This window comes from Octopus sinensis, linkage group LG5, assembly GCF_006345805.1.
Source record: "Octopus sinensis linkage group LG5, ASM634580v1, whole genome shotgun sequence".
NCBI lineage: Eukaryota > Metazoa > Mollusca > Cephalopoda > Octopoda > Octopodidae > Octopus > Octopus sinensis.
This window is the reverse complement of record NC_043001.1, coordinates 133,048,060-133,075,422: the sequence shown is the minus strand read 5'-3', so window position 1 is coordinate 133,075,422 and position 27,363 is coordinate 133,048,060. Positions and strand designations below refer to the sequence as shown.

General features: G+C 39.8%; 1 protein-coding gene across 1 annotated transcript in view; it reads right to left on the bottom strand.

Moving 5' to 3' along the window:
* LOC118763449 overlaps positions 1-6,885 on the bottom strand; it is a 48,054-nt gene extending 41,169 nt beyond the window's left edge. The window contains exon 1 of the mRNA XM_036503086.1: positions 6,334-6,885. Within this exon, the coding sequence (XP_036358979.1) occupies positions 6,334-6,388 (55 nt within the window). The 5' untranslated portion in view covers positions 6,389-6,885. The remainder of the gene's footprint in view (positions 1-6,333) is intronic.
* Positions 6,886-27,363: the final 20,478 nt, after the last annotated feature.

Genomic DNA, 27,363 nt, shown 5'->3' with positions numbered 1-27,363 from the left:
TTCAAAATCATTTCAGTACAATTACGCATTTAACCCAATAAATGTAATATCTTATAATCAGTACAATCACATTTAAACATCCACAAACATCTATACAACTACAATAAAACGACCATGTTCAGACTGTACAGTCACACTAAAATAGCCAGACACATCTCTACAATCACAATAACACAGACAAATAAAAATTAAGCAGTTGTAATAAAACAGTCTCGTTTATGCTGTAAAGTCGCAATAGATTCATTACATACATCTCTACATCTTTATATATAAAAGAGAAGTTGTGTGTCTGTCTCCTACGATTTAGATTCCTAACTACTCCCACATTTTGCGGTGCAGTTTAACCAAAACCGGGTATCTTATAGTCGTGATTCATATCGAGCCCTTCTGGGTATTAGCGCGCGTCTACGATGAGTCTACGATTAAAAAAAAAAATTACCAAAATTTTTTTTCCATTTTTTAATGCATTTTTTTGCTATTTTTTGGCTATAACTGCCTAAAATTGCTTATATAGTTATTTCCCTTACAAACCCGAGCAACGCCGGGCGATACTGCTAGTTTACAATAAAACAGTTACATGTATCCGTACAATGACAATTAAACAGTTACATAAACCGTACAATAACAATAGATCGGGCACATGCACTATTTCTGTTGGCAGAAATATTCGTTTCAAATTTTGGTACAAGACCAGCAAGTTCATTATATTTGCCCCAATGCTCAAATGGTACTTATTTTATTGACCCGGAAAGGATGAAAGGCAAAGTTGACCTCGGCAAAATTTTAACTCAGAACGTAAAGACGGACGAAATGCCGCTAAGCATTTTGATCGGCTGCTAATGATTATGCCAGTGCGCCAACTTGTGGACAGAAATATTGAAAAAAAACTAAAGTTACAAGAAGTGGACGATGGAGACCTTGAGTAGTCGCTCGACCTGCTTGCATTAGCAGCCAAATAAATTTCTCTCAAATCTCTCCTTATCATCTTAAACGGCACATCGGATATTGTAATCCAGAGAACACTTTGTTGCAAAAATACAAACCAAAATAATTATGATATATGTATGGGCTTAATTGAAGCTAAACCACAATGTGGAAGCACTCCGTCGGTTACGACGACGAGGGTTCCGGTTGATCCGAATCAACGGAACAGCCTGCTCGTGAAATTAACGTGTAAGTGGCTGAGCACTCCACAGACATGTGTACCCTTAACGTAGTTCTCGGGGATATTCAGCGTGACACAGAGAGTGACAAGGCCGGCCCTTCGAAATACAGGTACAACAGAAACAGGAAGTAAGAGTGAGAGAAAGTTGTGGTGAAAGAGTACAGCAGGGATCACCACCATCCCCTGCCGGAGCCTCGTGGAGCTTTAGGTGTTTTCGCTCAATAAACACTCACAACGCCCGGTCTGGGAATCGAAACCGCGATCCTATGACCGCGAGTCCGCTGCCCTAACCACTGGGCCATTGCGCCTCCTGAAGCTAAACAATAGTTGTCAAGGAAAGACATTAGTACGTGATCAACAGTTACACTGAAACAACTAAGACGATCTCTACAGTCCCCACGAACCTATGATATATCATATGGCAGTTATTTATTTGATATCATCACATAAGTTTTACGGAATACGTTAAAGGAAAGAATTCGAGAAATAGGTACAACAAACATTTTCCGGATATTGATAGTCCAGAACTTCATATAATCCGCATTAATTTACGAGCAGGAACTACAAATTATCGTGGCCACCAGACTTGTTTACTGGTACCCAGTGTTAATGAACTTGTACCTGTATTTCATTTAATTATTTAAATAAATTTAATGTTTATTTAATTTAGAGTGTGCTGACCAAAGTTACCACTCCTGATTCATACATACATACATATATATATATATTTATATATATGATATATATATATATATATATATATATATATATATATATATGTGTGTGTATATATGTATGTATGTATATATATATATACATACATACATTTATATATATGAATATATATATATATATGTGTGTATATATGTATGTATGTATATATATATATATACATACATAAAGGGAGAATTCACAAAAAAAGAAAAAAACACGAAGACAGCTAGTGTAGACAACAAACAGATGTATTAGTATAACGCTCGGGAAGTGAAAAAGTCTTTAACGTTTCGAGCCTACGCTCTTCCACAAAAAGGAACACAGAAAGCAAATAAAGAATGTCTAGTGGCTAGCGATCTATCATGGCGAATGGATACATACATACATACATATATATAAATATATGCATGTATGTATGTATGTATGTATGTATGTATGTAGTATGTATGTATGTATAAATTAGTGATCAGGAATGACTTCGGAAGAAAAGTTTCGGAAAATCGAAGTTGTACCCATACTTCTATTAACAAAATAATCTAAATTCACAATAATTTATAGTATATATTACTCAGATGAAATCCAGAGACAATTAGTAGTGTTCAAAAGATTCAAACTCAGAATCCGATGTCTTTACAGGGAATTGATTCCGCAAGGTAAAGAATGGCTATAAGAGGGATCAGGTTGAGCGGATATAGAGGCAATTATGTGAATAAACAAATTGGATATATTAAATATAATAGTTTGTGTGATACAAATTTTGTATTTCATACCCAAACTATTATGAAGATATCTAATTTCTTTATACGCATAATTGCCTCAATAGGTTATGGATGGAAGCACTCCGTCGGTTACGACGACGAGGGTTCCGGTTGATCCGAATCAACGGAACAGCCTGCTCGTGAAATTAACCTGTAAGTGGCTGAGCACTCCACAGACACGTGTACCCTTAACGTAGTTCTCGGGGATATTCAGCGTGACACAGAGAGTGACAAGGTACAACAGAAGCAGGAAATAAGAGTGAGAGAAAGTTGTGGTGAAAGAGTACAGCAGGGATCACCACCATCCCCTGCCGGAGCCTCGTGGAGCTTTAGGTGTTTTCGCTCAATAAACACTCACAACGCCCGGTCTGGGAATCGAAACCGCGATCCTATGACCGCGAGTCCGCTGCCCTAACCACTGGGCCATTGCGCCTCCACCAATAGGTTATAGTAGATACGTATCAAATTATATCAGAACGTTACGCTGCTAACTGTTCTATAGAATTACCTCACCTTCGTAGTTTCTTGATATAGCAACCAAATTTTTTCTCATGAAATTCGTCCTCATAGTATATCAGCTCCGATGTATTCTGAGTCTGTGAGTATATCCACAACCAATACGGGACAACCCCGGAAGTGGAACTCCTCAGATGATTAAATTTAGATCAAACCAGAATATTAAACAATTTACATCTATGTTCTCAGTACAGGACAGGTGGGTGTTTCTGAGACACTTATATTTTCGATTTGTCTCCATAAAACTGACCGATGCTAATCAACAATAATTATCATTTCATTGTCACTGTTACTTAATTCCTTAGAATCGAATGCAAACAACTTCTATAACGAAAATTTGATATTTAGTTCAGATAGGCGCAGGAGTGGCTTTGTGGTAAGTAGCTTGCCTACCAACCACATGGTTCTGGGTTCAGTCCCACTGCGTGGCATCTTAGGCAAGTGTCTTCTGCTATAGCACCGGGCCGACCAATGCCTTGTGAGTGGATTTGGTAGACGGAAACTGAAATAAGCCTGTCATGTATATATATATATGTATGTGTGTGTGTATATGTTTGTGCGTCTGTGTTTGTCCCCCTAGCATTGCTTGACAACGGATGCTGGTGTGTTTACGTCCTCGTCACTTAGAGGTTCGGCAAAAGAGACCGATAGAATAAGTACTGGGCTTACAAAGAATAAGTCCTGGGGTCGATTTGCTCGACTAAAGGCGGTGCTCCAGCATGGCCGCAGTCAAATGACTGAAACAAGTAAAAGAGTAAAAGAGTAAAGAGTATATCCATTACAGTCTTTGATGATGATCATGATGATGATGATGATGATGACGACGACGATAATGATGATAACAACGACGACGAAGGCGATGACAACGTTGATGGTGGTGATGATGATTGTGATCGATGGTGGTGGCGATGATCGTTGTGGTGATGATGATGATGATGATGACGAATACCAGTAACCAGACTATCGTGCACAGAATTTAAGAAATTACCAGCTTAACTACAAATCTAAAGTGATTAAGGCCTCTAAGAAATACTCCGATGTTCGTAACTATAGTTGGCAAATATCTTTTAATTTCCCAATCATTGGACTGCAGCCATGATGGGGGGTCAGTCTTGCAGGGTTTAGTCGAACAAATTGAACCCAGTTATCAAGCGGTCGTGGAGGGCAAAAACACACACACACACACAAACATACACACACACACACACCACACACAACACTAACACGCACACATACACACACACAACCACACTAACACACACGCACACACACACGCACACACACACACACAACCACACCACACACACACACACACACACACACACACACACACACACTCACACATGCAATTGGTTTCTTTCAGATTCCGTTTACCAAATCCACTCACACTGCTTTGTGCCGGCCCTGGGGGCTTATAGTAGAGGACACTTCCCCCAAGGTGACGGGCACTAGGACTGAACCCGAGGCCACATGGCTGAGAAGCTTGTTTCCCAACCACACACCCACGCCTAAATATTCACATCACCACGTAGAAAATAATCTCACAAGATTAACCAATATTGTTAGAGATTTCTCTTAATGCAATTTATAACATTTTCCCCCGCCAGATATAAGGTCATGGTAGGAAATATCTATCCATAGGCGCAGGAGTGGCTGTGTGGTAAGTAGCTTGCTAACCAACCACATGGTTCCGGGTTCAGTCCCACTGCGTGGCACCTTGGGCAAAGTGTCTTCTGCTATAGCCCCGGGCCGACCAAAGCCTTGTGAGTGGATTTGGTAGACGGAAACTGAAAGAAGCCTGTCGTATATATGTATGTATATATATATATATGTGTGTGTGTGTGTTTGTGTGTCTGTGTTTGTCCCCCTAGCATTGCTTGACAACCGATGCTGGTGTGTTTACGTCCGTGTCACTTAGCGGTTCGGCAAAAGAGACCGATAGAATAAGTACTGGGCTTACAAAGAATAAGTCCCGGGGTCGATTTGCTCGACTAAAGGCGGTGCTCCAGCATGGCCGCAGTCAAATGACTGAAACAAGTAAAAGAGTAAAAGAGTAAAGAGAGAGTTTCTCCGGATCAAGGCTGACTTGGAGACAAACAACAAAAACATTAAGAGAAGTCTCTTAATGTAATTCTTTCTACTAAAGGTACTTAATCTGAAATTTTTGGAGAAAGGGCTAGTCGACTACATCGACCCCAATGCTCAACTAGTACTCATTTTATTGACCCCGAAAGGATGAAAGGTAAAGTCGACCTCGGTGGAATTTGAACTCAGAATGTACAGCTGGAAGAAATGTCACTAAGTATTCTTTTCTACTCTTGGCACAAGGCCCGAAATTTTGGAGGAGGGAGCCAGTCGATTAGATCGACCCCAGCACGCAACCCGTACTTAATTTATCGACCCCGAAAGGAAGAAAGGTAAAGCCGACCTCGGTGAAATTTGAACTCAGAACGTACAGTTGGAAGAAATGTCACTAAGTATTCTTTTCTATTCTTGGCACAAGGCGCGAAATTTTGGAGGAGGGAGCCAGTCGATTAGATCGACCCCAGCACGCAACCCGTACTTAATTTATCGACCCCGAAAGGAAGAAAGGTAAAGCCGACCTCGGTGAAATTTGAACTCAGAACGTACAGCTGGAAGAAATGTCACTAAGTATTCTTTTCTACTCTTGGCACAAGGCGCGAAATTTTGGAGAAGGGAGCCAGTCGATTAGATCGACCCCAGCACGCAACCCGTACTTAATTTATCGACCCCGAAAGGAAGAAAGGTAAAGCCGACCTCGGTGGAATTTGAACTCAAAACGTACAGCTGGAAGAAATATCACTTAGTATCGTGTCCAGCAGGCTAACAATTCTGTCAGTTCACCACATTCAGGTCACTTAATGTAATCGATAACTTTAAATATTTGATATATCTGTTCAAAAGTGTATTTTCTTGTTTTCGGTTAAAAGAAAGAAACTTCTACGTGACTCACAAATTTTAATTAAATTAAATAAATGAAATAATGATAGTAATAATAATGACAGCAACAGTAATAACTAATTGAAAATACGAAAACAAAATAGTTCTGAACTGTTTTCAGAGAGAGACAGAGAGAGAGAGAGAGACAGACAGAGAGACAGAGAGACTGCGAGAAAGAGAGACAGAGAAAGACAGAGAGTTATAATTTCTTTTACTCACCACTGAAAGGAAGAATTGTTGCTTGAATAAACAGTAGAAAAATTTGAATCTTCATGCTGTATTTATGTTGTCGCTGAAGCTGGAAATTTGGTAGTATCGATGGTAGGGAAAATGTTAGCACCAGCAACTGATAGTGTTGGGATAGTATTGGTAACAGATGATAATATATTCGTTTAGTTCTGACTTTTGAAATGAGTAGCAATTACATCCTTCCTTGATTTCGTATTCGTGTTAAAAGCCAAGAACTTGAACATTTGATGACAATCTTAAGATCGGTTGATTCACACACAATAGGGTAATGTTAGAAAGGAGAGTGACAGACAAGTGATAGGTAGAACAGAACACAAAGTGAATGAGACAAAGTTACAGGGATCAGGTTTGGCAGACACAAAACGGGAGACAGCGATTGAGAAAGAAATACACACGCGCACACGCGTACACACACACATACACACACACATACACACAGACACACTCACAGAACGACAGACAAAAAGATGAAATGAAAGAAGATGAAGGAAGCAAAATTTGAAGAATGTAGATTATCTTCGATCGTCAGTTGATTTTCATGTTAGATGATATCAAAATAATAATAACAATACCGAGAAGCCAACTGTGATTCTGTTAAACTTGTTTAAGCTTTTCTGAAAATTCATTTATATCGAATTTTTTTTTTCAATCTCTTCAGTCTTTAAAATATTTCTCAGAGATGGCGTTAAGAATAGAATTTATGCTTTTAAGATTTTACCAAGCAAAATCTTTACGGCAAGCGGAATAGTAATGCCATCTAAAACTAATACGAAACAGTTTCAGTGAATGGTTTTCGTTAAAAGGCTGAACAAGTATCACCAAACAATGATTTCGTGTTGAATTGACATGTTGCTGTTATTTTTTCCGCCACAAAGTTAAAAGACATCGTCTCCTTGTGTCAAATTCGCGGTGCACTTTAAAAACAAAAGCCAGGGCGTTTTAAATTATAGCAAACATTTTTAAAATAATGATTTTCATTTTATTATTCTTAAAATAATAAAATTATATGTCCATGTTATAAATCAATTTATCAGTCTCTTTAAAATGATTCAAAGTTAAAAGAGCATTTACTAAAATCACATTTTGCCTTTTTTTTTTTTTTTTTTTTTCAGAAAAAATCAAATCTAAATTCAAAACGAAATTCAGTCGACCTGTATCGGTTCATGCATGCTTCTTAAAACTTATGTAGAATGCAAACTCATTTCCTCAACGTTCTCCGTCTTGCAAAAGACCACTGACTAATGTCCGTTAATTTATACATATTTTATTCAACTTACAAGCATTACTATCAATACCTATAAAAGAGTAAGATTGGCAGACATGTGGAATGCTGAGGTGGATCATTTCTGCATTTTTATTTTCTTCAGTTTTTTGTTTATTTGTTTTGCTTTTTTTTTTATTTTTTAATCTTTTTTTTCTTATTTGTCATTATTTTCTTTTAACCGGTCGCTTGTCACTTTCAGCCCCTTGCCACTATGCTTACTCTGTTTTTAATTGTCGACTTGACATGGACAATATCCTGTGCCCCTGTTCTTGCTAATCACGCACTGACTGCAACATTCGCGCGCAATTGAATAAAATGTAAACTTTGACAAAAATATAGTGAGACATAAAAAAATATCGTATACATCCGTGACATTATGTAGCTGTTAAAGCAATTTAGATGTTGTCCTTCTCATACAACTGGAAATGCATACGCATAAAGGTTGACTAATGCAGTCTCTCTCACATACACGCGCGTGCACACACACACAAATGCGCGCGCGCATGCACACACACACATTCACAAGACGAGAGAAATTAACTTTTGATGTACATAAATAATTGAAAAAAGAAAAAAACATTATAAATGGTAGGAATACCAGGAATAAATATCCACAACAGATTAAATGACTCTAAAAAAAAACTCCTGGTAAATCTTTTAGAGTGATTTAACTATTGATATATATATTTCTTTACTACCCACAAGGGGCTAAACACAGAGAGGACAAACAAGGACAGACAAAGGGGATTAAGTCGATTACATCGACCCCAGTGCGCAACTGGTACTTAATTTATCGACCCCGAAAGGATGAAAGGCAAAGTCGACCTCGGCGGCATTTGAACTCAGAACGTAACGGCAGATGAAATACGGCCACGCATTTCGCCCGGCGTGCTAACGTTTCTGCCAGCTCGCCGCCTTATTTAACTATTGATATACTTTACTCCGTACCCTTATATATACGTTAATGATATATAGTCATCCCCCCCATAGTATATTACTGGTATCTAATTTATCAATACAACAGGAAAACAACGGATGTTGATTGTGAAACGATTTGATCTCAGAACAGAAAACAAGTGACAAAACCAAGATTGGTGAATGGAGAATTCTTTTGGCCGGTTAATAAATTTAATGGTTCTCAATCCATTTGACTTTGTAGGGCGCTAGAGATCGTATGGGAAGTTTAAAATCACCTGTACACTCCGTACAGAAACTTAAAAACCATTGACGCCCTGTTTTAAAGTTAAAAATTTAGAAAGATTATAGAAAAAGTATTACTTTACCTTATTAATCATACTTACGTAGTAACATGTTTCTTAAGACTAAACAGTCTTTGGAATAGATTTTGTAAAGATTTTATTTTTTTTCAAAAATCCGTGACGTGGCGCGCATAGATATCTCTTGTGGCGCAACGTCGGGTTAGTTTATGATTTGTAACATTATAGAAGTTGGTCGATGTCAGTATGAATACATTTGGTAAAACATTGGACCCAATCAGCTTTATCTGTTGATCATTTCAGCTGTAATGGTACATTGAAAGCAATAACAGTGTCCATACGAAATAAACAACATAGCAAAAATTGCATCTCACCAGTGGCGGCTCGTGTATAAGCACCCCTATTTCCATTCGATATTATCGATAACATTCACTATAATGAGTCCTTTTTTCTTTAATTCTTTCTGTATACTTGTACATTATATTATCCTTAAGCCATGCCCTAGTTTATGAAAAAAATACAAAAATCCTTGTATAGAACCGTGCGCTTCACAGTTCCAGCGACGCGGTGTTTGACTTTTCTGCGCATACACACATGTCCGAGATAGGAAGCTGCACGCTAGGGAGAGAGAGTACATTGGTTCACGCAGTGCCGACTGTGATATGCTGGTGAAAAGTAGTGTTTCTTTTTGACTCCGCGTGTGTTGTGCTTAAAAACGTGTTTATATTCTTGAATGTGATAAAGCGTAGAATTAGATTATTATCCTGTTTCCAGCTACAGTGTTGCTGCTAGGATTTGAGAAATAGGACAGATTTACCCGCTTTATTTTGTGATTTAGGGGGGATTTTTGGAAAACAAGGGGTAATTCGCGGCGATGTTCAGTGAACAAATTAAATACACTACCTGGCAGTGGCTAAAACGCGACCCGATCAAGTTTATGCATAAATTTTCGTTTTATATGTTTGTTTCCTTTTACACAATATCAAAACAACGGCTAAAACTTTTCTGAAGCAACACCCCGACTAATTTTATCTACGAGCCTCCACTGCACCTCACGAAAGTGGTTTACTTTTTATGATTAAAAAATGCTTTAATACCCAACAACTACTTACTCTCTACAAAGCTAAGACAAAACAAGAAGCGGAGTGCCGTTCCCGCATCTGTGGTGTTGCTACTGCTACACACGGAGACACCCTAACCTACATTTAGAGAAAAAGACCACCGAACTGATTAATTGTGAAATCGTTCCTCAATATACTCCTACATTTGGGCCACAGATGTGTTGAATCTTGTACCTACATTTTCTATAACTACTATAGCAGTTTCAATTGATCATGCACCACCACTCTTTCTGTCGCATCCGACTCATTCAGCTCTCCTCTCCCCAAACCAATCACTAACCACTTGTTCACTCTACAGAAAACAAACCCTCTGGAATTCTCTCTATGTCCATCTTTTCCTGCAGACACGGGACTTGTACTTGTTCAAAATGAACACCAATCCCTTCGGCCTCACCTGTTTAAGAAGGTCTGTATAGGCCAAGGGCACATCCCCTTCCTCCAGAGAAAATTAGTTTTTAAAATGTATAGACGCCTGCAGAAACGAAATATATGGTTACTTGACTTTCTAGAAATTGCAGCAAAATCTTCTCAAGTCTTATTGCGTATATTCTTATATATTCTTCAATAAAGATAAGCATATAGGCACAGGAGTGGCTGTGTGGTAAGTAGCTTGCTAACCAGCCACATGGTTCCGGGTTCAGTCCCACTGCGTGGCATCTTGGGCAAGTGTCTTCTGCTATAGCCCCGGGCCGACCAATGCCTTGTGAGTGGATTTGGTAGACGGAAACTGAAAGAAGCCTGTCGTATATATGTATATATGTATATATATATAAGTGTATGTGTTTGTGTGTCTGTGTTTGTCCCCCTAGCATTGCTTGACAACCGATGCTGGTGTGTTTACGTCCCCGTCACTTAGCGGTTCGGCAAAAAGAGACCGATAGAATAAGTACTGGGCTTACAAAGAATAAGTCCCAGGGTCGATTTGCTCGACTAAAGGCGGTGCTCCAGCATGGCCGCAGTCAAATGACTGAAACAAGTAAAAGAGTATTAGATTAGATTTGCTTATGTTTCAGTCCACTGCAAGACAAAAGCCTCAGCATATTCTCCCCACCAAACACAGTCTGATGTGGAAGTCGTGAATTTGAACTTGAGAACATGCTGGTTTGGTGATACTACTCAGCCACACACGCTCGACATGGTTTGGCAAAAAAGATGCAATTTTTATAATCTTTCCTAGGAGTAGTTAAGTCGATTACATCAACTCCAGTGATCAAATGGTACAAACAAGGACAGACAAACGGATTAAGTCGATTATATCGACCCCAGTGCGTAACTGGTACTTAATTCATCGACCCCGCAAGGATGAAAGGCAAAGTCGGCCTCGGCGGAATTTGGATTCAGAACGTAAGGACTCAAATACCTGGCTTGCCAGCTCGCAGCCCTGCATCAAAGCATTAAATAAAGTAGGTTAACGTTAAATCTTTTCTAATGTAGGCACAAGGCCTGAAATTTGAGAGCGGGAGGGGGGGCAGTCGATTAGATCGAGCCCAGTACGCAACTGGTACTTAATTTATCGACCCCGAAAGGATGAAAGGCAAAGTCGACCTTGGCGGAATTTGAACTCAGAACGTAAAGACGAAATACCGCTAAGCATTTCGACTTGCGTGCTAACGTTTCTTATTTCTTTACTGTCCACAAAGGGCTACACACAGAAGGGACAAACAAACGGATTAAGTCAATTATATCGACCCAGTGCATAACTGGTACTTATTTAATCAACCCCGAAAGAATGAAAGGCAAAGTCGATCTCGGCGGAATTTGAACTCAGAACGCAACAGCAAATGAAATACCTATTTCTTTACTACCCACAAGGGGCTAAACACAGAGAGGACAAACAAGGACAGACAAACGGATTAAGTCGATTATATCGACCCCAGTGCGTAACTAGTACTTATTTAATCAACCCCGAAAGAATGAAAGGCAAAGTCGACCTCGGCGGAATTTGAACTCAGAACGTAGCGGCAGACGAAATACCGCTAAAGTATTTCGCCCGGCGTGCTAACGTTTCTGCCTGCTCGCCGCCTTCGTTAACGTTATATAATGCAGTCGTACATGCACTTAAAAAGCAGGATGACCACAGCTGAATAACCTTTCACCATAGATCTGTTATTTCGGTGTCTTTTAGTTAATCAGAAAAGGGGTAGCAGCATCCATGTCGTTCTTCAGGGACCTCTGAAATATATGCATATGTATGGTGTGTATGTGCTTGTATGTATATCAGTTTGATTCTATTCCATATTACTTAAAACATTTTAGGCGTAGAACACGTCGAGGTGCCACTTTCCGACATCCAAAGTCTTCCACTATCTTCTATAATGCACCGTACCGCTGTTTAACACCAACTATTGGTCATTAGATAACGACTACTCTGTTACAAACATTTAGATCAAGTCTCTAGCCTGATGATAACGTCCTTCCTTCTTGATCCTTTACAGTGAATATGGAGGGTAGGGTAACACATCCCAGCCGAGCTTCAGCAATTTTTGCCTGGTTCCCAAAGCATCAAGTGCCGAAAATGAACTTTCTTATCTTCTATTTTAAAGGGTTACAGAATTAACACAAGTTAATTCTGTAACGCGGGTACGTTACTATAAATGGTACCCGCGTGAGCGGAAAAGACCACACAGAAGACCTCCACGACGGTGGAGTGACGATTTCAAGAGGACGATTGGGATCACGTGGATGAGAAAGGCGCGATTCAGAGAGGAGTGGACAGCGTGCTGTGACCAGCGGTGTCAAATGGACGCCTGACGGACTGGTCGGTCAAAGTGATCAAAGTGAAGTGATATAGTAACGTAGTGCATTTATCAAAATTCGGCTAACTAGAACTCAAATTATAAATACCAAAACTACAATAGTTTTAGAAAAAGTATAGAAGATTTATTTAAAGTGAATGTCACCATAACGCTAACATTATATTTTGTGACGTTTTTTTTATTTTTTAAAACAAAAACAAAAATTGTCTTATCAGTATTTCAGAACATTAATCATATGTAAGGTGTTTTTGCATATGGATGGAAGCACTCCGTCGGTTACGACGATGAGGGTTCCGGTTGATCCGAATCAACGGAACAGCCTGGTTGTGAAATTAACGTGTAAGTGGCTGAGCACTCCACAGACACGTGTACCCTTAACGTAGTTCTCGGGGATATTCAGCGTGACACAGAGAGTGACAAGGCCGGCCCCTTGAAATACAGGTACAACAGAAACAGGAAGTAAGAGAAAGTTGTGGTGAAAGAGTACAGCAGGGATCACCACCATCCCCTGCCGGAGCTTCGTGGAGCTTTTAGGTGTTTTCGCTCAATAAACACTCACAACGCCCGGTCTGGGAATCGAAACCGCGATCCTATGACCGCGAGTCCGCTGCCCTAACCACTGGGCCATTGCGCCTCCACTTTTGCATATGTCAGCATTTAGAAAATAGATCGTGTGCTTATTCAGTGTTTTAATACTATGTTGTAAAATTAAGTTTTTCTCCAAAATATAGAGTACAGAAGTAGACTGTATATAAGGGTCGTTCCTCTCCTTTCCTCTTACTAACATGCAGATCACACATCCTATTCTTCCAGAGACAATAGTTCCTCAATCGCTTTATATAATTCATCTCGGCTATGTATGATACACTCTTTAGTCAAAGATAGTGTCTGCATTTATGTAAACTACATAACCCCTGTTACTCAGCTGTCTTACATGGAATTCAACCAAAATGGCTTCCAATTACTCTGATTCAAAATCTCCTTTCCTTTCTCAGTCCTTCAAACTACGTTTCCTCTGGACAGCTCTCTGAACTCCTCAAACTATCAACAATTCTTCAATTATATCTTACATTGAGTACATATATTTTGCTTCATCAATCTCCAAAGTCATTGTGCTCGGTGGCTTCAATGCTCAGCAGTCTTAACTCCCACATTCACACCACGCCAATGACCGAAGCAAAATCCTAATCTTCAGCTATCTTCCTAACTTTTTACATCACCTTCTTTCATCCCCTACGCATACTTCTGACCGACATACAGACACTCTCAACACCATTGATCTTTTTTCATCTATCAAATCTAACTTCTACCGGACAGTAAGTGTCTCTGCGTGGAGGCGCAATGGCCCAGTGGGTAGGGCAGCGGACTCGCGGTCGTAGGATCGCGGTTTCGATTCCCAGAGCGGGCGTTGTGAGTGTTTATTGAGCGAAAACACCTAAAGCTCCACGAGGCTCCGGCAGGGGATGGTGGTGATCCCTGCTGTACTCTTTCACCACAACTTTCTCTCACTCTTACTTCCTGTTTCTGTTGTACCTGTATTTCAAAGGGTCGGCCTTGTCACTCTCTGTGTCACGCTGAATATCCCCGAGAACTACGTTAAAGGTACACGTGTCTGTGGAGTGCTCAGCCACTTACACGTTAATTTCACGAGCAGGCTGTTCCGTTGATCGGATCAACCGGAACCTTCGTCGTCGTAACCGACGGAGTGCTTCCAAGTGCCTCTGCGCCTATCGGACCCTTCCACCACAACTTCATTACTATTTCCTAACACAATCTACATACAACACATCGCGTTGCCTCAGGTCTTAAGGCACTTCATCTCAACGTATTTGTCGAAGCTCCGCCAGTTTTATGTTAACTTAATGTAGTTGTATATGTTTCGCTCCTGATCCATCAGAAACAATTAAGCGCCTTACTGAAACCACCCTCTCAATTACCTCCCTCCACATCCTACACACATTGCCTCATCACCCGAGTGGTTCAACCAAAGCTGTGCTGCAGCTGTTTTGGTAAAAAAAAATACAAACCCTACAACGTCTGGAGAAGTCGCTTCTAACCTACCCAAAAACCTGAGCATCGTTTACTCAGAACAGCAACTACCATTACATGACGTATTTCTTCTTCAGAACGTTAGGTGTTTGAAATTCCCTCTCTTCTCATCAATATTATAATTACAAAGAATATCCCTGTACTTCACTCAACTCTCAAGGTCCCTCGTTTCCCAAACTACAGTCAATTCCTCTTATCTCTAGTTGAAACGATCTCTATCAACTTTCAGATTTCTCTTTACCTTCATTTTTTTAACCATGGTGGTTCTGTGAGCAGTACCCCAATGGAGAAAGGTTCTACCTTCGCTACCCACTTTGTATCCAACTCATTGCGAAAGCATATCCTTGGCATGGTGATACTGTATCTCAAAGACATAATCTTCTTTTCGCAAGCAGAAAATACTTCACAAATCTCAACAATTACTAAGAATCTACAAAGCTCACGAGGGGCTCATAATGGAGTATTGCTCCCACATTTGAGTTGGTGTTACCGCTAAATATAAACACCTTGTATCGCAGCCAGAGAAACTCCACTCGACTGAATGGAATAGTCAGTCACTGATACGATACGGCCTCTGTCTTATAGGCGTATCGTCCCTTCTCTATCTGCCTTTTGTACCGCTCGTATAATGGGTTATTTTCCTCTAATCCGGCTGATCTCGGGTCACTTTCATACAGGCACTCACAATTCATTTGCCAATTCTTTTCTCATCACCTATATTATATACAACCCATCCAGGGTTCCGCACTACCATTACATGACGTCTTTCTTCTCCAGAACGTTAGTGTTTAGAATTTCCTCTCTTCTCATGTCTTTTCAGCGGGAGTGAAATTGCAACAATTTTTTAATGCAGTGATCTCGAAGGGCTTGTGAACGTCATGAGCATTGGTTCTACATCTAGACCCAGTAAGTACAGAAGGTATGATTCCTCCAAAATGCACTACTTGATATTATAGATTAAAGTATTGTTTTTCAAAAACCAGATACTAATTGACTATCTTCGTAATACTTAGATAGGCATAACTTTTACACTAAAAAATAATAGTGTATCTAATCGTAGTTGAATTATAACCATAACAAGAAGAAAATTCACTAGTGTTAATGAGAGCGATTTTCAAAAGATGCAAGGGGAAAAATAGATTAAATTATTTTGGTAGAGTGTCTGATCTTTGGTAACTATGGTAAATAACTCTGGACATGTTTCGATATTATTAGGGATCTTTTCCTTTTGAATGGCACTTTGTAACATAATTTTTAGCTAACTAAAAAGTTTTAAACTTCGCATACTGGTAGAATGTGTTTATAAAACATCATTTTCTCTTGGCTTTATTGAGAAAATTCTATAGGTTGTAAGATATTTCATCTTTAATTTCGAGCATTTCGGCAATTTTAACCAATCGCTGGCGTCCATTTAGGTAAATAACATTCTGTGCATAATGAATATGTCCCTCGTTTAAGAAACAGATTGGGTTTATTTACATTTGTGAAGATACCCTTCCCCAACCTCTAACCCTAACCCTAACCCTAACTAACCCTAACTCTCACCCTAAATCTAAAATAGATTGAAATGCAATAGATCGATACTAGGGTTATAATTATGGGTGACAATTTCATACGACACCGGTACGGAAAATGAGATTTTTTTTCTAGCGGTGTCAAATGAAAATGTCACCCATAATTATGGCCCTAGTATCGATCTATTGCATTTCAATCTATTTTAGATTTAGGGTTAGTTAAGGTTAAGGTTAGGGTTAGGGTTAAGGGTTGGGGAAGGGTATCTTTTTTTCTTCACAAATGTAAATAAAAGATCCATTATTAGTTCTCCTCAGTGGAAACAGTCAACTCAATCTACACGAATGAATTTACTTTCTGAATTAAATTATAATTTCAATTAGTGAAATATTGTTTTTGGCCACCAAGTGAGGTATGGTAGTCTGTACTTAACAACATGGCTTCACAGTTTTGGTACATGTCAACATTGCCTTTCATCCTCCAGAGGTCGGTAAAATAAAGTCGATGGTGTCGGCCAAAACCCTCCCTTCAAAACTGTTGGACCTATACCTAAATCAGAAACGATTATTAGAAGCGAAATACAACCAGTGTGTGTGTTGGCAAAATGATCCTCTCAAGATACAGCACTCGTACACAGATAATTGAAATGAAAAAGACAGAGATAGAGAATGTGTGTGTGTGTGTGTGTGTGTGTGTGTGAGAGAGAGAGAGAGAGAGAGAGAGAGAGAGAGAGAAGTTGAATAAAAGAAAGATCAACGTATAGCATACAAGGTAAAATATGTTGCGTAACTATAGCTGCAGGGGCATACACTCCCAGATGTGTATATGTGTATATATCAGTGTATAACGTGACACTATATATCCAGTTATATGTGCTACGTGTGTAAGGAAATTGGGAGACCCCCATTAACACAGGCCAGAATGTTTCATTCAGGAAACTATCTCAAATTAAATCAAACCAACACAGTTCATTATTCCTCGGTGAAAACGATTCATGTACATATTATATTTCCTCTTGTCACCAATATTATATGAGACATCGCTTTATTATTTTTTTCTCCCTTCTATTACATAACAACATGCTGTCGATGTTGTACAAATTTTTTTTATAATTAGCCATCTATTGGCTATTGACCACACACTTAGTCTCTACTCTGCTGGCGCTGGCCTGAGAGATATTTTACCTCCATAAAAAACATGTTATTTTACTTTTTCTTCAATCAAATTTAATGTATATTATTTACGACGACTAGTTTGGGGGTTTTCTTTTGCGTCTTTTTTCTTTTCCTTTTTCTTCTTTTTTTGTAGCTGTTTCGTTACAAATAGACCTCTGCGTGTAAATGAAATCCAATTTCCGCAAGGCATCGTGTTTTGAGCATGTGTGTGTGTGTGTAGGCATGTGTATGTATGTATGTATGTATGTATGTATGTATGTATTATGTATGTATGTATGTATGTATTTATGTATGTATGTATGTATGTATGTATGTATGTATGTATGTATGTATGTGTGTGTGTATGTATGTATGTATGTATGTATGTATGTATGTATGTATGTATGTATGTATTTATGTATGTATGTATGTATGTATGTATGTATGTATGTATGTATGTATTTATGTATGTATGTATGTATGTATGTATGTATGTACGTACGTACATATGTATGTATGTATGTATGTATGTATGTATGTATGTATGTATGTATGTATGTATGTATGTATGTGTGTATGTGTGAATATAGGTGTGGGCGGGGATAGGAAGTGAGATGTTATTTGGTATACTGAAAAAAAAAAAGCTATGTTTTGAGGCAGATGTGTTAGTTTTAAAAAGCCCTAACACCTGAGATGTGTCACAATTTCCATGCATAACGAGGGGGGGGAGTTAATCTGTGAACTTAGATCACATCTCTTTTGATTCTCTAACAATGCTTGCTAAATGACAACCATTTAAGGCTTGCTGTTACCTTCTAAAGAGCTCATTTCTAACTTGTTATGTAACTACTTTCCACGAAGTTGATTCTTCATCGAATTTTTTTAATTAATTAATTAAAACTGAACCTCTTCTACTTGAATTATTCAAATCCCATTTCTCTTATTCGTCAATATTTTTATTACTTCTTTGATTTACTTATAGAATAATTTCGTAATTTCCTCCCTTACTTTCTCACTAAATGTCAAAAGCATTTTAACTGGGGGGAAGCACTCCGTCGGTTACGACGACGAGGGTTCCGGTTGCACCGAATCAACGGAACAGCCTGCTCGTGAAATTAACGTGTAAGTGGCTGAACACTCCACAGATACGTGTACCCTTAACGTAGTTCTCGGGGATATTCAGCGTGACACAGAGAGTGACAAGGCCGGCCCTTTGAAATACAGGTACAACAGAAACAGGAAGTAAGAGTGAGAGAAAGTTGTGGTGAAAGAGTACAGCAGGGATCACCACCATCCCCTGCCGGAGCCTCGTGGAGCTTTAGGTGTTTTCGCTCAATAAACACTCACAACGCACAGGTCTTGGAATCGAAACCGCAATCCTATGACCGCGAGTCCGCTGCCCTAACCACTGGGTCATTGCGCCTCAAAAGCATTTTAACTACCACAGCATATGCACAAATTTTACATTCAAGAAATATTCTCTAAACTGGGTTGAATCATACTGAGCATTTATTAAACATTATTGTTCATTACTGTATTTTATAGTTCTTATTTAGGATCTTTTCGGTTTGAACGGCAGTTTTTAAAAATAATTTCCACGTAGCTAAACACTTTTAAACTTCGTATACTGGTAGAATGTGTTTATAAAAATCTTTTTCTCTTGGCTTTATTGAGAAAATTCTATAGTTTGTAAGATATTTGTTGTTGTTTTTTCTTCAATGTCTGCAATTTCAACCAATCAATGACGTCTATTGAGGTAAAAAAACATTCTGTGCCGTATGAATATGTCCCTCGTTTAAGAAACAGATTGGGTTTATTTACATTTGTGAAGAAAAAAAAGATACCCTTCCCCCCACCCCTAACCCCAACCCTAACCCTAAAACAGATTGAAATGCAATAGATCGATACTAAGGTCATAATTATGGGTGACAATTTCATATGACACCGCTAGATAAAACTGCCGTTCAAACCGAAAAGATCCCTTATTTATTGCATAATAGATATTCACATAGCAAAATACTGAGTTTCTGGATTCATTTGCATTCTCGACAAATAAACTCCGTTTCGAGTCAATGAGAGATACTCAGTGTGTTGGTCTTCGATCTGCAAGAAATGGCAAATTATACGCGACACTTTTAAAACACGAAGATCATGTAGGGATTCGAATCTCAACCGCAAGATATTCAATTCATTTAGGGATCATGAGTGAGTCATCAGAGTTCCGCATGACTGATCTATGAATCGACCGATCGTGTAAAGCTGTGGTGGGATGTGGCTCCTTGGATGTGATAAAATGCACCCACTTTTCACCCTGTAAAGACCGTTTGGTGGCTAACTCATCCAAACGGTCGTGGCAGACCGCTAAGACAAAACGGCTGCGGGTATCCGAGCATACGGCTTCGGGCATTCGTGTAGACCACCTTGTGTATTCACAGAAGGCAGACCTCTAAGATCAGACTACATCAATCGAGAAACGACTTCGGACACTCATGCATGATGTACCACAGCTAGCTTTGTACAAGATAGCGCAGTTCTCTCCTCGCAATCGGCGATTGTGTTATCAACACCTTTCTTTTGTAAAGAACCAACGCAGTAAGTCATGTTAAATATACTAAATATACTAAAGGTTAAAAATTCGTGAATCACTTCATTTATTATACACGCAGCCAACTTGACCACACGACGATGATCTTCTACAATCATATTTATTTATTTATTACTAGCAGTATCGCCCGGCGTTGCTCGGGTTTGTAAGGGAAATAACTATAAAGCATTTTTAGAGAGTTATAGCCAAAAAATAGCAAAAAATGGAAAAAAAATGATGGTAAATTTTTTTGAGAGTTAAAAAGGTCGAGTTGCGTCCCCTAGACAGTCTGTGGTTTGTGTTTCTGATTCTCGACCCCATGTCGAATTTATCGATTTTTTTTCAGAACTGGGGGAACTTTTCAAAATTTTCGCTGCGTTAGTTTTGAATTATGACATTGGGCTATGTGTGTGTCAAGTTTCATCAGAATCGGTCGAAAGCCGTGGACAGGGTGAGGGTACAACCTAACAGACACACAGACACGCAGACAGACAAACTCCCGTTTATATAGAGAGAGATTATTTATGTGCCCTTTTCAAGCCTAGCCAGGCTCATGGGCCCGGTTTCCCGGTTTCTGTGGTGTATGTGTTCCCCACAACTGAACGGACGCCAGTCCATCGCAGCGTTACCCAAGAAACAGGAAGAAAGAGTGAGAGAAAGTTGGGACGAAAGAGTACAACAGGAGTCGCCACAACTCCTAGCCGGAGCCTCGTGGAGCTTTAGATGTTTTCGCTCAATAAACACACACAACGCCTGGTCTGGGAATCGAAACTGTAATCCTCCGACCGCGAGTCCGCTGCTCTAACCACTGGGCCATTACGCCTCCATACAGTCATATTCACGTGATCACGTGATCACTTGACCGACCAGACCATCAGATGTTGTTACACATCGCTGGTCACAATGCGTTCGCATTGTTTTAGCCTTCGACAGAAGGCCAACAGAAGAAAGAGTGGGAGAAAGAGTGGTGAAAGAGTACAGCAGGGATCACGACCCCCTGCTGGAGCTCGTGGAGCTTTTTTAGGTGTTTTTGCTCAATAAACACTCACAACCCCCGGTATGGGAAACCGCGATCTTGCGACCGCGAGTCCGCTGCCTAACCACTGGGCCATTGCGCCTCCACACAATCATATTAGCGAATACAATTCTAGATAAATTGTCTTTGAAAAACTTATGGGTTGATCATGTGATTCTTTGATCGATGGGTTAAACAGCAATAACAACAGCAATGAGTCAAGAGCAGTGACGACTCGTAGATGAAATTAGTGGGGGGGGGGTTGCTTCAGAAAAGCTTTTGTCGTTGTTTTAATCTCTCTATATATAAACGACAGTTTGTCTATGTGTCAGTGTGGCTGTCAGGTTGTACCCTCACCCTGACCACAGCTTTCAACCGATTCTAATGAAACTTGACACACACATAGCCCAATGCCATAATTCAAAACTAATGCAGCGAAAATTTTGAAAAGTTCCCCCAGTTCTGAAAAAAAATAGATAAATTCGACATGGGGTCGAGAATCTAAGCTTTTCATATGCAACACATTTTCTGTTGTAGTTTTCGCAACTTGCAATCGGGAGACAGCTAGGAACATCGTATACATAGAAGTATTCGAGTGAAGAGAAGACATTGCATCCTACACATGCGCCTTCGTTCCCTAGAGGGAAAGAACTAGATTGGGATTAGTCGTTGCCTACTAGGGGCTCTTACATACCCGGGCAACGCCGGGCTATTCTGCTAGTATTATATAAAAGGAAACAAACGTATAAAAGAAAATTTATACATAAACTTGATTGGTTCGCGTTTTAGCCACTGCTGGGTAGTCTGTTTAATTTGTTCACTGAACTTCGCCGCGGATTACTCCTTGTTTTTAAAAAATCCCCACTAAATCACAAAATGGGGGGGGGGCTACTTTTCAAATCCTAGAAGCAACACTGAAGCTGGAAGCAGGATAATAATCTAATCCTACACTTATTACATTCAAGAATACAGGCACGTTTTAAGCACAACACACACGGAGTCAAAAAGAAACACCACCATTCACCCGGCACTGTCGTTCACGCAGTGCTCTCTCTCCCTCGTGTGAAGCTTCCTATCTCGGACATGTGAACATGCGCACAACACCCAAACACCGCATCGCTGGAACTGTGAAGCACACAATTCTTTACAAGGATTTTTGCATTTTTCTCATTAACTAGTGGATGGCTACTGACATTAAGCTTAAGGATAATTTGGAAGCACTCCGTCGGTTACGACGATGAGGGTTCCGGTTGATCCGAATCAACGGAACAGCCTGCTCGTGAAATTAACGTGTAAGTGGCTGAGCACTCCACAGACACGTGCACCCTTAACGTAGTTCTCGGGGATATTCAGCGTGACACAGAGAGTGACAAGGCCGGCCCTTTGAAATACAGGTACAACAGAAACAGGAAGTAAGAGTGAGAGAAAGTTGTGGTGAAAGAGTACAGCAGGGATCACCACCATCCCTGCCGGAGCCTCGTGGAACTTTTAGGTGTTTTCGCTCAATAAACACTCACAACGCCCGGTTTGGGAATCGAAACCGCGATCCTATGACCTCGAGTCCGCTGCCCTAACCACTGGGCCATTGCGCCTCCACTTAAGGATTATATAACGTACAAGTATAAAGAAAGAATTAAAGAAGAAAGGACTCATTATATTGAATGTTATCGATGATATCGAGTGGAAATAGGTGGCGTGGCAGTTCCGCTGTTCCTATACACGAACCGCCACTGGTCAAGAGTCAAAGAGTAAAAACAAATTTCTTTTTTCATGAAGTAAACGTTGCGACAGAGAGTTATGAACTGTCTAATCCATAAGCGTTTTTTTAAATCTTTTTTTTATAGTTAACTAGCAGTATCGCCCGACGTTGCTCGGGTTTGTAAGGGAAATAACTATAAAGCATTTTTAGAGAGTTGTAGCCAAAAAATAGCAAAAAATGCATTAAAAATGGAAAAAAAATTATGGTAAATTTTTTTTTAAATCGTTGACTCATCGTAGACATTTTTAGAGAGTTACTTCCCTTTATTAAAAAATATGCATTAAAATGGAAAAAAACGATGGTAAATTATTTTTAAAATCGTAGACTCATCGTAGACGCGCACTTATACCCAGAAGGGCTCGATATGAATCACGACTATAAGATACCCGGTTTTGGTTAAACTGCATCGCAAAATGTGGGAGTAGTTAGGAATCTAAATCGGAGTAGACAGACACACAACCTCTCTTTTATATATAAAGATAATACCAAAGTATTTCTTCTGTAAGATGCACCGAGAAGATATCAATAAACAGGACGTAGACATAGAACTTTCATTTGACTGAAACAAAATCATCAAAATGATTTGGAACGCCAAAGAAACAAAGGTGACATGACAGGGGTTTCGCAAGGTTTGGCCAATGCATGCGGATCAGTCCTTCAAGCCATCATACATGCAGTCACTAGGAAAGCTGGGGGGGGGGGTCCGCCCGGGGTGGCACTTTTCATCCTGTTGTAAGGTATTGTTGTAGGCAATATGTGCTTTTTTGTGGACGGCAAACGGAAGGGCCACCCCCGGCGGCACACACTCTAGCTACGCTAGTGTATGCAGTCCTAGATCATAACCACACCCCACTGTACATTAAGAGAATGGTCACTAGCTACTTCAAAGGCATCCAGTTGCGCTTCGAAACAACCTACTTTACAACTTAGTAGGAATCCTGAAGAAGATAATTGTAACTGGTTGCACAATTTCCTCCATTCTTTTCATCATGGGAATTAACCTCCTAATAATAACTGCTTATAAAAAATTTCAAGGACCGAGAACGGGGTAAAGCAGCCAACAACAGCCAGTAAGGGGTATCATAGACGATCTCACAACAATAAATATAACCCATGTTGAGGCGAGACAGGTTCTAACATCACTTGAACAAATAGCAACGTAAATGAATCAGATTGAAGTTTAAGCCAAAGAAATTTTGCAGCTTATATATCCATGCGTAGCTTTCTGCTGATATGAAGAGTATTTCTACTTTAAGGTTCTGGTTAAGTCTGTGTGTAGCTAACCTTATTTCATATGGAACAGCTGTACACTCGGAGCTCCTATTCAGGTATTTTTCACCTAATCTTATGGTACTATTCTTTTCGCTGCTGAGTACAGGCACGATGTACTTATTTCTGTCTCCACTGCTCACTACTTGTTACAAAGTAATACGTTGCGACCATTCAAAGAACGTCTAGACTAACCTTATGCCTTTGTCCCCATCTCTCGGTTTAACAGAGCCTCTCAGTGTCATTGCCGATATGAAAGTAACCTGTAGATATTAATCCCTTTCAAGTTGTGGGTCTCTTCAGGAGTTCAGACCAAATGTCGGTAATAGAACTAACACTGCAAAAGCATTGCGGAAATGGCTTTATTGAATGCAGACAGCTTTTGACTTCCACGTCTCCCTAAGTTTGCTGAAGTATTCTTTTGTCACTCTAGACTTTATGTTAATGCTTTGACAACATGAATATATGTAACAGTTTGTTCGAATCCAAAGTATTTGCAATATTCATCACAGGTGATGGGGAAGATGAACAATCTGTTGATATCCATATTCCTAGTCGATAATCTTTCCTAATATGAATGCTTGTCCAAACCAAACTCCATTCATATATCCCTGAAATATTCCTACTCTTATCCTAATTTTGTAAGTGACTATAATGGGAGTTTCAGTTCTTATTCAATATTTCCGTGTTCTATGTGAGTCTTTTAATAGCATGTGTGGAGGCGCAATAGCCCAGTGGTTAGGGCAGCGGACTCGCGGTCATAGGATCGCGGTTTCGATTCCCAGACCGTGTGTTGTGAGTGTTTATTGAGCGAAAACACCTAAGCTCCACGAGGCTCCGGCAGGGGATGGTGGTGATCCCTGCTGTACTTTTTCACCACAACTTTCTCTCACTCTTACTTCCTGTTTCTGTTGTACCTGTATTTCAAAGGGCCGGCCTTGTCACTCTCTGTGTCACGCTGAATATCCCCGAGAACTACGATAAGGGTACACGTGTCTGTGGAGTGCTCAGCCACTTACACGTTAATTTCACGAGCAGGCTGTTCCGTTGATTCGGATCAACCGGAACCCTCGTCATCGTAACCGACGGAGTGCTTAAGAAGAATTTTGCAATTATCAGGAGAATTTCACTATTTATATGATAAATTTCGGGAGAATTGTTTGCGCAATAGTCACTCTGTAGCTCATCTAACCAAACTGCATCATGTTAATGTCGTTATTTTACATTCCAGATCTCTCGCCAAAAGGAATTTAGCTCATTCTTAGAAGGGGCTTTTACGACCTTGATGGTATGGTTCTTCATACTACGACGCGCCGTTCGTTGGTTTTGTAGAAATACAATCAACGGTTGTATGTATGTATGTATGTATGTATGTTTTGCTTTATGTATGTATTCTTATGCATATAGTTACATATCTAGACATGCTCATATATATGTAAATGATAAACTTCTGGAAAGTTTTACAAATTTTTACAGTTCCAGTGATGGATTGGAACTGTAGTCTTCGAATTAGCTTTCTCCTTTCTGGTTTTGAGAAGCTTAATTTCTAAAGATTGATATTTAGCGAGTGTATTACATAAACCCAGGACCCCAATAATTATAAGTATAAACCTGAACTTGTAATCAGGATAGAGTAACTGCAGATTTCTCAAGAGTTCAACGTAGATATTCTCTTTTTCACTGATCTTCAGCTTTATGTTAACATCCGCTGGGCAGCTAATTTCCACAACTGTGCTCAGTTTCTCTCCTTATCCCAAATTATTATATCAGGTCTGTTGTGCTTACATTTTATTAAGGTCTTTACTGGGACATTCCACCAGTACTCCTTTTTATTATGAGTGGCTATGGCTTCTACCAAACCGTGGGTTCTTATTTCTTTGTCCTCGGGTTTATTCTTCCGACAAATTTCATTACAGATTACAGAGTGTCCTAGCTACAACATCATATCTCATCGGTAGATAATACCGTGGTGATATATTCGGACAACTGCTTATGTATGTACGTATGTATGTATGTATGTATGTATGTATGTATGTATGTATGTATGTATGTATGTATGTATGTATGTATGCATGTGTGTATGCGTATACATGTACTTGTACGTGTGTAACTGTAAGTATGCGTGTATATCCGTATATGTATGCGTGTATGTATGCCAGATAGTGAAGGCGCATGGTTCAGTGGTTAGAGCGTCGAGCTTACGATCGCGAGGTTGTGAGTTTGAATCCCGGACCGGGCTGCGTGTTGTGTTCTTGAACAAGACTCTTTATTTCACGTTGCTCCAGTTCACTCAGCTGCAGAAATGAGTTCCGACGTCACGGGTGCCAAGCTGTATCGGCCTTTACCTTTCCTTTGGATATCACTAGTGGCGTAGATAGGGAAGTCCAGTATGCATGGGCGACTGCTGGTCTTCCATAAAAACAACCTTGCCTTGACTTGTGCCTGGGAGGGTAACTTTCTAGGTGCAATCCCATGGTCAGTCATGACCGAAGGGGGTCTCAGCGATGTATGCCAGATCGCTCACGCGAATGCTACTAGCAATGTGTAGTTTGACACAATATGTTATGTGGTCGAATCGCCGCCGGGTGAAACGGCTCTTCTTCAGGCTCGCTTGGGAAGGAACGTTGTTAGGATCCCCGCAGAACATAGAAACAACACTTATCATAATGATGGATAACGTGGTATCAACGACTATCAACCAATTGCGCAGGGACAAAGAAATACACATGGTGAAACAGCGCGCCGAAAGACTAAGAAATAATTCACTCACTACATTCAATTTTGTGCACAGGAACTTCTTGGACAACACACTTTGGCGATGGAGAGATTCAGCAATGCCTCGAGTGACCGAGCAGTTTTAATAATCATGAAGGACCTAGAAAGGCTGGTCTGAGTAAAGTTTGTCTAATTCTGGAATTATCCGGCAACCCTGTACTAAGTGTCCTCTCTTTACGCGTTTCTCTGGTAACAACCAAGGAACTAACGACCTCCGAAGAAGTGGTCGTAGTCGGGTACGAATTGACTTCCACCATGTGTGTGTGTGTGTTTATGTGTGTGTATGTGTGTGTGTGTGTGTGTACGCGTATATATGTGTATGTATGCGTCTGTATACTTGTATGTTTGTTGGTATCTATGTATTTATATGTGTATATGTGTGTATGTGTAGATAGATATGTATACTGCGTGTTTCTATGAAATATGTACACGTGTACACCAGTGCATTTGTGCAAGTATGGATATCATTAAACGTGTGGATCTGCAAATTTGACTTATATACAAGGTACATTCCAAAAGTTTTCA